At 36.8% G+C, this 12,236-nt stretch overlaps 2 protein-coding genes across 2 annotated transcripts; one reads left to right on the plus strand and one right to left on the minus strand.

Moving 5' to 3' along the window:
* Positions 1–5,816: 5,816 nt before the first annotated feature.
* rps11 (ribosomal protein S11) lies at positions 5,817–8,269 on the minus strand. The gene is made up of 5 exons (XM_015053634.1): positions 8,163–8,269; positions 7,568–7,708; positions 7,284–7,359; positions 6,421–6,550; positions 5,817–6,015 (listed from the first exon to the last, which is right to left on the minus strand). Exons 1-5 carry the CDS (start codon positions 8,208–8,210, stop codon positions 5,892–5,894), a joined length of 519 nt encoding a protein of 172 aa, XP_014909120.1. The 5' UTR covers positions 8,211–8,269; the 3' UTR covers positions 5,817–5,891.
* A 1,394-nt stretch (positions 8,270–9,663) lies between these two features.
* On the plus strand, positions 9,664–11,894 carry LOC106960487 (apoptosis regulator BAX-like). Its single transcript, XM_015053615.1, has 6 exons — positions 9,664–9,751; positions 10,115–10,163; positions 10,754–10,906; positions 11,042–11,177; positions 11,403–11,507; positions 11,610–11,894. Exons 1-6 carry the CDS (start codon positions 9,673–9,675, stop codon positions 11,715–11,717), a joined length of 630 nt encoding a protein of 209 aa, XP_014909101.1. The 5' UTR covers positions 9,664–9,672; the 3' UTR covers positions 11,718–11,894.
* The last annotated feature ends 342 nt before the right edge of the window (positions 11,895–12,236 follow it).

Raw genomic sequence — 12,236 nt, forward strand, 5'->3', positions numbered from 1 at the left:
GAAAAAAGCCCAATTGGGCTTAGAATATTGCCAAACAATGACCTAGGAACATTTAAAAATGTATTCACTGTGCTTAAAAGCTGGGCTCAATCCAGGAATCCAACCAGTTTAAAATAGACCTAAGGTTTATGATAAGAACAGTTGCCAGATTTATGTGAGCACCTCATCGATAGCAACAGAGAGTGTGTGATTCTACTGCCACGTGCAAACAGACACTAATACAAATATTAGGAAGTGGTATATATAATACTGAGCCTGTGTGCATTAGAAAAAAATTATTAAATTAAATGTAAACATGTGTGCCCAATTGTTGTATTTTTAAAGCTAATTAAAGTGCATCATTAAAACCCAAAAGATTTCAATTAAAATTGCCATGCTGTGCGCATGTTAAATTCTGCCCAGCACTGCATCATCTGAAAATAACACTGACTAGATCGGTAGTCCAGATTCTCCTTTTGCCTACAGTTCAACACTCTCATGTGGTCCATCACTCAGCAGGAGCACACTGCAGGGATGCCTTAATGACAGCCGTTGTGGATCGTTCACACATGACCCAAGAGCGCTGCTGTGCACAACGCCACGTCCTGTGATCTGCCAGCACTGGCCTCCGCTTTGATCTGACAGAGTGCTGTAAAATTGGAGATGCCTGCTGCACTCACACATGCCAGACACGCGGTCTGCTTGACAGACAGGCATGAACGTGGCTGAACACGAGCATATTGAATTAGGAATTATGGTGCAAACTCGGGACGTGGTTGCATGGCTCTCGTCTTACCATGCAGACCAGGTGAGCATCAATCAATCAAGGTTTTGTAATGAATAGACTTGAACAGGGAGTGATGACGTTTGACCCTTTGAGAAACGTTCACGCGAATGTAAATAAACAGGCAGCAGTTTCATAATCACAGTTGTACAACTGCAGATGAGCTTAAAGAGACAAAAGGAATGCTTGCAGTCTCGATAAGTCTGCAAAACGCCACATCTGTTCAAATACTTCAAATCAGTTAAGAAGCTCACGGTTTTGTCGAACACATGAGACACTAATCACTGTGACCATAACCTCTAACCTTAAAGTAATAGATCTTGACATGCTCATTATTCATTTTTTTTTACTTTCACTCACTTCAAATGACTGGGAGACATTCCTGAGCCATACTTGATCAGGCTAAGGATAGTTTGCTACACATAGTTAGGATCATAGTATTTGTGCAACATAACATCGTGCCGCTCCAAGTTTTTTTTTTTTTTTTTTGTACAGATGATGCTGCTGGACACTTGTCTATGTCTGGCTCAAGAACATTGCCAGTCTTTGTGCAGAACTGAAAGGATGATGACATGTGCAGATGTGCCTGGTAACTCGGGGCTGACCTTTGGTAGAGCCAACAGTGTTTCTGTTGTGCGCCCCAGCAATAAGCTGCCGGATTGTGAAGAGGTTAATAAGTTCATATTATACTGTAGAGGAAAAGAACTGTAACTGTATGAGTGGGACAGCAGCGAGATTGAACTTACATTTCCTGAGGCAACAGGAAAAAACACGGAAGTCGTGTTTTTAACATGTCACAGAACATTAGAAGAAATATTTTATTGACCAGTAATTTACACAATAGGATGAAAAGTGGAATTCAGATATAGAAAATAGAAGAAAAAAAAAGATAGAGAAGAGGATATTGGAGGAGGAAAAAAGTTATGAAAGCCCAAAAAGTATGACATTCTGCAATAATTGAGCAAATAAAGATGTCACAATTATACAGAGAAGTATCCTGAAAAACTTGATAATGGGCCATTTTCAGTTCTCTAGTAGAGTTGTTATTATTTAAATCCTCCTTATCAAATTATCAAATTATCTGGTATTCAACTAACAAAGTTCCCAAGACCTGAAAGAAACAGGCCTTCATCGTGTTTTTGAATGAGATTGAAGTGTTCCTCCATAAAACCTGGAATGTTGCAGAAAATGTAATCTCAGTACCGAAGCACATGACTCCAATTTAGTCAAGTTTACATTTTCAAATTTGTGACGGTAGCACAGAAAACTCGGTTTTCTCCTAAACATCTAGCAACCATGTAAATAGTATCTAACTTCCTGCTTAGTGGAAGAAAGTAAAATGTGGATTAGCATCATGTGGCTAAGAGGATAAGAACAGGATTTCATGAAAATTAATATAAGTTAAGTTACTAAAAAATCTGATCAGCCAAGAAGAGTAAAATATAAATTTTAAAAAACACCACAGTTATATATTTTAAATGCATTAGTATTTTTGGTATAGGCTCCTATTTTTTGATGTATTTTTTTCACTAAATGAATATAATCAAATTAATTCTGGAGTTTTTGTGGTAAATCTTGTTAACGTAATGACCAACATATTTGTCTGTGTATCTTCATGCAGAGGCGTCTGAGGACTGATTTTCTGTTCGAAGACAAGAGCGCGGGGTGAAGAGCCGTATCAAATACAACCCAAACTCATGCCGACAAACCCGTGCTCCAATTGTTCAGTCTATCAGGTCTTCTGCTGGAAAAATCAGTCTGAATACTGCTGACAGCTTCCAAACCACCAAAAACAAGGGTTCATCAGTGGGGGCCGAACAATATCCCTCCAGACCAAACCTCCCGCTGGGAAACCAGAAGGTCCCTGTTTTGATAGTGACCATTAGCTTCATTTGGCTTGAGCCTCTGAACTAACACCAGTGCCACTGGATACACAAGTATGTACGACTGTGACATTGGATAAACATGTTGGCAAACTGAAGGAATGTTAAGAGAAACTTTTTAGAAGAGAGAAGGGAGACAGATGGATGAGATGCTCAGCTGAAAAAGGGCTGAGAAATCATATAGGGATGCTGCAATGGTGTTCATTGAAGAAGTAAAAGTAAAATAAATGCCTTATATTACTGATCAAAGCAACAGTAGAGTATTTAATTTGAACACCTTTTGGGAATGTTTTCATCCACAGCAGTGCATAGAATAAAATTAGGATTTTTTTTTTCCATCTTTTCTTTTCATTAAAGACAACCTGATTCAGGTGTCAGATGGACGGTGCAATAAATTTGAATCTCTAACGCTGACGCTCACATTTTGTTGATGGTATTGTGTTTTTTAGAGGCAACATCTAAAAACATTAGCCAGGAGGTTAAAGGTCGCAAATGGGTCTCCCAAATGGACAATGACCCTAATTATACCGCCAAATAGGTTACAAAAGTGGCTTAAGGACAACTTGCTCAATACATTGAAATAGCCCTCACAATCTGTCCGCGGTCCAGATCAATCCATGGGAAAGCCATGACATTTCAATCAGCTTCACCACATTAGAATATTCAGAGAAGAATGCATCATTCATAACTTGAAAAATGGTCTCTCAATTTGGTCCATTAGAAGCAAGGTAGAACTTATTGGGTTTCTAATTACCACGAAGGCACACATGGATCAGCTGACATAACCAGCAATACAATCTGGCATCACTAAAAGCAATTATCCATCAAAACTTGACAGATAGTCGGGGGCTTATTTTTGTTGTTCATGCTTTTTCAAAGGATCAAAGCTCTGGCATTTAACAAACAGTAAATCGGAGCATAGCTAGACTCATGCGGTGGGCCTACTGGGGCGTCGTGCCCCGCGGGGTGTCTGATTCTGAGAAGCGCTGTTATTCAGAAAACATAGTGAAGAAGCCCTCCCACCCTCTTGCAGTGTCTTCAACGTAAGGAGACGGAGCTGGGAAAGCCCCCAGTACAAGACAGGACATTTGTGGTTTAACACTGTGACTCTGCTGTTTGGGTAAACACTGCAGCATGTGTGGAGGGTCACATAAGCTAAACAAAAACAAGTAAAAGTTGTAGTCGAGAAGAAATATTTGCTGTACGCATCGAGAGAACAGCTGTTCGCTCTGCTAATCATTAAGAGATGGACCTACTCAGACTACTGGGCTCACATTAGTCACTTTCTCCTGCTCAGATAATCTCCATATGGTCTACATTCACTGGAAGATTAGGATAAAACATGCACTGCATCAATATATTAATAGATGTTATGGTACGCTACAGACAGACGTTGGTGGGCGGAGGTGGGGGTCTGACTGATTCCCACGCAGAAAAAAAAGATCTCTTCTCAAGCAAAAAATAAGGACAAATGCAAATGAATCAGTTGACGCAGACAGCCGTGAATACACTCTGATCTATGCTTGCTGTTCATTTATATGTTTAGCTGGGTGTCAGATGCTACCGAGAGTTACAAGCTTAAAACTCCACAAAGAAAGCAGGCCATATCATAGACAAAGCATTAGCATTGTCGGATTCATAAGATGATCATTAACTAGGTTCAGGTAAATAAATATAACGGATTACAAAAGCTTAACTCCCATTGCCAGCTACATTACATTTTTGCTGCGTACATAAAAGGTGGAGGGCCATGTTTCAAATAAACTAGAGCAAGCATATCAACTTGCCTTTGTAGAAAGTCTGAATTGTGAATCTCATAGAAAGTGAGCTGTCCTTGCTGTATCTGAGATTAAAAATATATATATATATTGATAACCAATATACATAGGTAATAATCAAAGTTAAAAAGAAAATTTTGTTTCGCATTAAATAATAAATTAAGTTTGACATTAGTTGTGAAAACCTTTGGAAAGGAAAAGATAAGAAACTTTGCTTTAACAATGACGCCCTCTGCTGGTAACTTTTGAAGATATAGCAATAAAATGAATTCAACCACTAAGAGGCGCTGCAGTGAACATAAGTGCATGATGTTCATATTGAGGTCAGGATTTTTATCCACCTTAAGTCCTGGAGCTTTCCACCAGTTATTTTACCTTGTATGGAGTTTGTTAAACATTTTTGTTTTAGGCTGCTCTAAATCTAATAATTAATTGGACTTAAAAAATTTTTCTCTATTATTTTGAGCATATAACTTTATGAGGAAATTATATTATGTATATGTACTCACACAAAATCCCTTTTAAACCAAAATTGTTTTGTGGTTTTCTAAAGTTACAGTAGGATAAATGGCAGGACTGGTCCACCATAACAAAATGAACAATAATGGGTAGATTGTAAGAAGAAAAAAAACCTACACTTTAACTAGTTTTAAACCTCTAATATAAGTCAGTTAGGTGTCTAATGTGCTGACTACACTCTTTAGCAGTAATCAAAGCTTAAGGATTAAACTAGAGTACAGATCTCCAAGACAAAACAGATTATGTAGCAGTTTGATGCAAATCTTGTGAAATACATAAAACCTCCTCAGGAACATTGGTTTTCCACTGTTTGACAAGACCCCATTAGTGAATCTCAGCTACAAAAACTCAATTGATCAACTTTTTATTTTAATATACACATTGTTTAATGAACTATAGGATTGATTCAATGTTTTTGCATGCTATTTTTTAAACCAGTCGTTTTCATTATGCCATTCAAGGTATGTCATCTTCAGGCTTTTGTGTTCTGTATTTAATCCAGTAACTAAGAACTTCACATTTTTTATCCATGTAACCCAAAATCTAAAATGAAAATCCAAACAAATGTAAATATTGTATACGAGGCCCCACTGCCACCTTAAATCCTTGACTGTTGACAGCACTTCAATTAGCAGGTTTAGTTTGAATTCTTTAGCTAAATTTAAATTAATGAGAACAGTAGGTATTTATAAGCCATCTTGCATTTAATGTCTACCACCATCCAGCATGTTTTTGATTTTGAACACACTTCATTAAAATGAATGTATTAATGACAGAAAATGTTAATCCATTTATTTTAATCCTTTTGGCAGTGACACAAAAACCATAATCTATTAGTGGAAAGTCTAGGACTGAAATAAAACAACAAAGACAGCTTTTAAACAAGATTTTCTTTATTAGACAGTGAGACAAGCTGGTCTGTGGGCTGCCATGTTTATATAGTCTTGCCTAAAACTTCTGGAACTGTTTCTTGGCTCCAGCAGCCTTGGTCACCTTGAGGACGTTGAATCTCACCGTCTTACTGAGGGGTCGGCACTCTCCAACAGTCACAATGTCTCCAACTGTGACGTCTCTGTAGGTAAGAAGTTTAAAAGATGATTAATTTAAACATGGTTTTAAACACAAGTAATCAACTGCTCCAACTTAAAGGGTATAAAGTAGAAGTGCATCAGCGTTTGCCAAAGGCAATGTCGTCAAAGCTTCCTGAGCTTGGAAGACCATCGTGAGAAAAAGCATCATTTGCAGCTAATATGGATTCTTTGGACAGGATTAGTATTTAAACTAGCATTCCAACAAACATGGAAGACTTATTATTAATGTTCCCTGTAGAAATACCTAAGACATCATTTTTACAATGAGCAACAATATTAAAATCAATAACAGCTCAAATCGAGTAGAAAACAATACATGATTATGTAACCTAAATAGTTACATAATCACCACTGTTAAAGTGAGCAGAGTGTAAAACGTGCATTACCTGAAGCATGGTGACAGATGGACAGAGAGGTTCTTGTGCCTTTTCTCAAAGCGGTTGTACTTGCGGATGTAATGCAGATAGTCGCGTCTGATAACGATGGTCCTCTGCATCTTCATTTTGGTCACCACGCCTTTGGAACAGACAGAGCTTCAGCTTTGTGTCAACACTGTAGAGCTAAGTCAAGATCCCACTTCAGAGGATGATACCGCTTTCACTTTTGTCAATAATCAACATCAGTTTTGCCATTAGGCACTGTCGTCAGAACCCATAGGGGCTTGGAAGACCATCGTGAGAAAAGCATCATTTGTAGAATAATGACAAAGGTGAAGTCGGGTATAAACTCCATCCTACAATTGTAGCTTTAAAGGTAGAATGAATCCCAGTTTGAAGTCAAATAAAGTTTGACTTCAAACTTTATTTGAAGTCAACACAAATTTATGAAATAGTTATACAGGTAATGAGTCTGTGGCTGCCGTTTAAGCTGCAGTCACTTTATTAAGCTACTGCTAATACTACACCCAGAATCATTCATTGTTTTTTCCCCAAAAAAATTAACTTAGACAATTAAGCTATGTTTTTTGTTTTGTTTAAATTGTTGTCTGAAATAATTATGCTTGATTTACCTGAAGATGAGTAATGCACTTTTAACCAAAACCATTTTTAAAATGTGCAGGTATATTTTAAATTTCAAATATGAACAGATTTGATAGAAGAGCAAATGCTTAGTCAACCCAGTCTCCGTCAAAAATCTCTTTAGTTGTAAAAAATGTGGCTATCCTACTGAAAAAAAGAAGCTGTTGGATAAGTTACAGCAGCTAACATAAAAGGCAAGTGTGCAGGTTTGCTGGAAATAATATTTTTACCTGAGAGGATACGGCCACGGATAGAGACATTCCCAGTGAAGGGGCATTTCTTATCAATGTAAGTGCCATCAATAGCCTGGAGAGAGGAAACAAGTAAATTGTTACTGGGATAATCACTCAGTAACCCCACAAGACAAAAATGGATCAGATGTTGCATCAGTGTTGCCAAAAGGCATTGTCGTCAGAACCCTAAAGGTTTGGAAGACCATCGTGAGAAAAAGCATCACTTGCAAAATTATAAACAAATACGTCCGATTTTACCAGCTTCGGAGAAGGTTTGTTACCTCTCTTGGGGTTTTGAAGCCAAGCCCGACACTCTTGTGATAGCGGGGGATCTTCTCTTTAGCCTCCTTGCCACCCTCAACAGCCAGAACACGCTTCTTGTTCTGGAAGATTGTGGGCTGTTTCTGATAAGCCCTCTCGGTCTGCAAAAAAAATACAAATTTAAAAGATTTAAATTTGGGTGACGATCACCATCCACATTTCTTTTACACCGCCACAAATGGTAACTAAGTTCGCTAAAATCGACTTCCTGTTTCAGCAAATATTACCGCAGCTAACCGCTTTAGTGACAAATAGATCACATTTAGCAGTGGAAGCAATACAACTGGCAAGATATGCTTTAAGATAGCTTTACATTCTTAACTATAACCTCATCATTAGGCTAACAACGCTAGCATTCCGGCTAATTCAGCATTACACGAGGGTGTGCAGACCGAAATCAAATACCGACTCTAAACAATTAGATTTAACCTGAAATTGCTTTATTCCATAACTTAGGTCAATATTGTAATGTTCATGTCATTTTAGGTGACAAATAACTTTAATAAAATGCCTATAAATCGATTTAAATTCACCACGCCGTCTTCAACTACATACTTGAGCATCCGCCATCTTGCCAGCCGAGTTGCGAAGAGGCCTGAGCATGCGCGTGATGGACGGAAGACGACGGAACGCAGGAAGTTACGTTCAAGTGAAGTTACGTGAAATAAAATTTGGCGTATGTGAATTACATTAAGTACATAAAACAATTAAAGTTGTGAAAAGCCTGTATTTAAAACTCCTATGATTGTATTTGCGAGTGAATCTATTTTTTATTCATTAAAGACTTCACAAACCAGAAGTGTAACATTTACAATAGTCGCTCAAATGAAAACATTTCTTAAAAAAAGAAGAAATAAACAGGTTTAATATAGCAAAGAAGTGTAATGCGACCTTATATGAGGTTTGAAGTTGTGATTGTACTGGTTGTAAATAATTATTTTCAAATCGGATTACATGTCATACCCTACAACCCATGATTTAGCATACTGTTTCTTGTTTCCAGACCTGTTTTAACAATGTAATTAGTCTGATGTGTAAATTATAGGTTAATTTATTTTATTATTTCTTATTCACTTCATTTAAATTAAAGATGCCTTTGTAATCAACCTTAAAAGTCTGTCCATACCACAAGATTTCTCCATACTGACTTATCTCTTTGTACTTAAACAGTGTGCAGAAGCAAGTCATTGCAATCAGCACAAGATCATTTACTTTTGGGTTGTTGTTCTTTTTGTTGTTGTTGTTGTTTTGTTGTTGTTGTTTGTTTTGTTTTTTTTTTGTTTTTTGCTTTGTTGGAAAGATGTACATTACAATGAATATGGAAAATGTCAGTGGTACAAAGTGTTGCAAAGAGTTACAGATGTGTAAAATATAGTACAATAGGGTATATAAATAATGAATAAAGAAATACCTTTATTAGACATTTTAAATAAATCCTATAATAAATATACACATTTGTGTTACTATTAATAAAGTCAGTGCTTTCTTATTGTCGAGAAAGTTCCATTCTGAACAGACAACTTGAAATCTGGGGATTTATACAGCAAATGTCTGTCATGCATAAAATACATAATTATATATACATATTAGTATGTGTAATCTTATACTGACTACTCAAAGGATTTGTTTAAAATGTCATGTAAGTATTTAGACACATTGTCTTTACAATATGAGGCATTTGCCTGAAGCCTGTTTTTTGCATGAATCTTATATTGATTGTGATTCTCTTTCTAAACCAGTCTGATTACACAAACTACAACTGTAAAGTTTTTAATAAACACAAGCTATATTTTCTATATTTGATTCAAGCTTTTTGCAAAAAAAAAAAAACAAACAAAAAAAACCTCTCTGCAGGAAAGGCTATTACAGAGAATTTCAAACACATTCCTTTTAACTTTATCCAGGCCTTACTTCTTTTGGTTCAAGTCTTCTCTGCAATTTTGGGCAGGCATGCGTTTCTGGGCATAACACCTGTATGCGTTTCTGGGCATAACACCGGTTTTAGATCTCGCGAGTTTTCACGACATAGACGCGATGTCATAAATCAGCTGTACTTGGATGAGAAATGAAAAGGTCAAATTTATATGCGGAAATGTTAGAAAACAACATGGCTTCGGGAGGAAAAGGAGACGATCAAGACACAGGTTATTCGAAAATACAACTTGTAACAACATTCCTAACAGTGTGATATATTTAAGATAACTTTCTTATGTTTAGCGGTTTGTGTAGCCTACGGGAGTTGCGGGCAACTTTACAAATATTATGATACTAAAATTAAAAACCCTTAACTGTAACACCCGGAAAATATAATGGAAAAATGGCCCGCGGGTGTTCTGCTATATGTTAAGGGTGTTTAAACAAATAAAGACAAATGTATAAAATGCCTTTTTATAACTTTTTAAAAAATAAGTAAACTGTTTCATTTTCAATTTAAGCATGAGTTTTACTTTGATTTAGCCATATCGTCATTTCGATGATGTAACTCTTGTCTGATTCTTGTCTTTTAGGATCTTTTAAAGATACCATAGTGAAACAGCTAATTGTGTTGTTAAAGAAGTAAGTATCACTACTGAACTGTTCATGATTGCATATAAAGGAAATAGATGTGTAGAATCAAAGTTCTAGTGTTTCAAATTACGTCTTACCAAAATATTATTAAGTCATTATGTTTCTGTGGGTTGTGTTCCCTTAAGTTTGATGGTATTATTTTTCAGTTAGTGTGATTTATAGTCAGATGGTACCTTCTCTCTCTTCAGATCAGTTCAGTTTCAGTTTCCAATTCCAGTAATGTCTGTTATTGCGAGGTAGACAGATTGGCACCTTCAACTGATGAAGGAAACTGCCAGGAGGACATTTTTCTGTCCTTATTAACTAGCTGGGACTTTTCTTTATACTGTAATCTAGGTGTTGCTGTGGCTGTTTACATTTTTTTTAAATAAGGAAAACAACTTTAAGTGATTATTGAACAGATTCTAATATGCCATAAGCCCATATCAACAATATTGTTATCCTGGTCATGTAGATATATGACATGATTGTACACAGCTACTTTAATTATTTTTGAACAACTTCACAAACTAGCTACTTTCTTGGCAATGTGTCTCATTCTGTTTGCCTGACCTACACCCACCTCGTTCTCCTTTTAGTTTCATCTGGAAGCAGATCGAAAGACGTTCACTGGGTAATGCTGAAATGATTAGGAAAGTACTGGACACACCGCAGCTCAATACCCCACAGATGCAAAAAATATCTCGGTGTCTCCAGGCTGTTGGAGATCAAGTGGATGGAGATGTACAAAGGTGAGCTTACCTTTCTGGTAGGATTGTAGCTCTAATTTAAGCACAAAAGTGGATTTTGAAAAATATAAGTTGTAGAATTAATTGTCTTTCCCTTAACTAAATATGGATTTCCTCCCCGCCCCCACCTCCCTATAGTGCAATGAAAGATCAAACAATGCGTCCCTCATTAGAGAACTACATCAAAGTTGTCCTCGGGATCTTTTCAGACGGTGAAATCAACTGGGGCAGGGTGGTTACAGTATTTTCCTTTACCTGCCTATTTGTTTTGAAGGTAAGTGAAGCACTTGGTTTCTTCTTAGGGAATTTATTGCAGCCATACACATTAGTGTTAAAAGTATTTTTATATTTGATCAACTTTGAGCTTTTTAATTTTAGAAGTATTTGATCATTCTTATTTTAGGAAGCAAGTGTAACTTGTGCTCAAGTAGGTAACAGGTTTATTCAGTTAAATTGAAATATATAAATTCAATTAAACACTTTCCACACGTCTCTCCAGGCATACGAAGACAACATTTTTGACATGATAAAAAACATAATCAACTGGACCGTAGATTATTTCCGGAATACGGTTGTCAACTGGATACGAGATCAAGGTGGCTGGGTAAGAAACTCACTAACAAATCGTGTTTGAGGACGTTGCCAGCTGGTTGTTGAGCTTTGGTCATAAAAAGAAGGTTAGTAATATTCATATGTATATTTTCAGGAGGGGATTTACTCTTACCTTGGCACTCCCACATGGCAAACGGTGGCAGTTTTTCTGGCTGGCGTTCTCACCACCCTTTTCATCACCCACAATGCGAGGCGTCCATGAGGCGCAAACGGAAGAACTATGCAGCAGTTGAACGAGAAGATAATGGGCGGCAAGTCGAGTCAAACAAGAGGATCTCGTATACAGGGAAGGATTCCTGATCTCCCGTTCGAGTGTGAGATTGTGAGTTGGACTAGAAGTGTTCCTGTTTACATACACAAAATCAGGGGATTTTAGAAAAAACAAAAAGTGAACTGAATCATTTTTAGTTGAAAAAGCAGAGTTTCAGTAGATGTCATAACATGTTGAAAATTTATTTACATTTATTTGCACTTTTGGTACTTACTACATTTTCCAAGTGCCTAGAACTGAATATTTTTTTCCCAAGTTGTTTCAGAAACTATCCATACCCAACATACTGTCAGTTCATATTTTGTGGAACAGGCACTACTATCCACTTCCAAGTTTGTGGACACTTTATTTAAAATGTGCTGTTGGTTACACCTTGTGAGTCTATGAGTTAAGCATTTGGCTAATTATATAAATATTAGAGATGTGCCGATCAGGTTTTTTCCTGCTGAT

This window comes from Poecilia latipinna, unplaced genomic scaffold (assembly GCF_001443285.1).
Source record: "Poecilia latipinna isolate Pla-1442-1.1 unplaced genomic scaffold, P_latipinna-1.0 Scaffold1188, whole genome shotgun sequence".
In the NCBI taxonomy this organism is placed as follows: domain Eukaryota; kingdom Metazoa; phylum Chordata; class Actinopteri; order Cyprinodontiformes; family Poeciliidae; genus Poecilia; species Poecilia latipinna.

What these genes read in the sequence shown, in the direction of transcription:
- rps11 (XM_015053634.1), bottom strand. Translation starts at nt 8,210, where the DNA reads ATGCTCAGGCCTCTTCGCAACTCGGCTGGCAAGATGGCGGATGCTCAA. An exon ending in GCAAGATGGCGGATGCTCAA is followed by an intron (nt 7,709 to 8,162) that starts GTATGTAGTTGA and finishes TTTTTTTTGCAG; the next exon opens with ACCGAGAGGGCTTATCAGAA. An exon ending in CATCTGTCACCATGCTTCAG is followed by an intron (nt 6,016 to 6,420) that starts GTAATGCACGTT and finishes TCTTACCTACAG; the next exon opens with AGACGTCACAGTTGGAGACA.
- LOC106960487 (XM_015053615.1), top strand. Translation starts at nt 9,673, where the DNA reads ATGAAAAGGTCAAATTTATATGCGGAAATGTTAGAAAACAACATGGCT. An exon ending in GTGGATGGAGATGTACAAAG is followed by an intron (nt 10,907 to 11,041) that starts GTGAGCTTACCT and finishes ACCTCCCTATAG; the next exon opens with TGCAATGAAAGATCAAACAA. An exon ending in CCTGCCTATTTGTTTTGAAG is followed by an intron (nt 11,178 to 11,402) that starts GTAAGTGAAGCA and finishes ACGTCTCTCCAG; the next exon opens with GCATACGAAGACAACATTTT.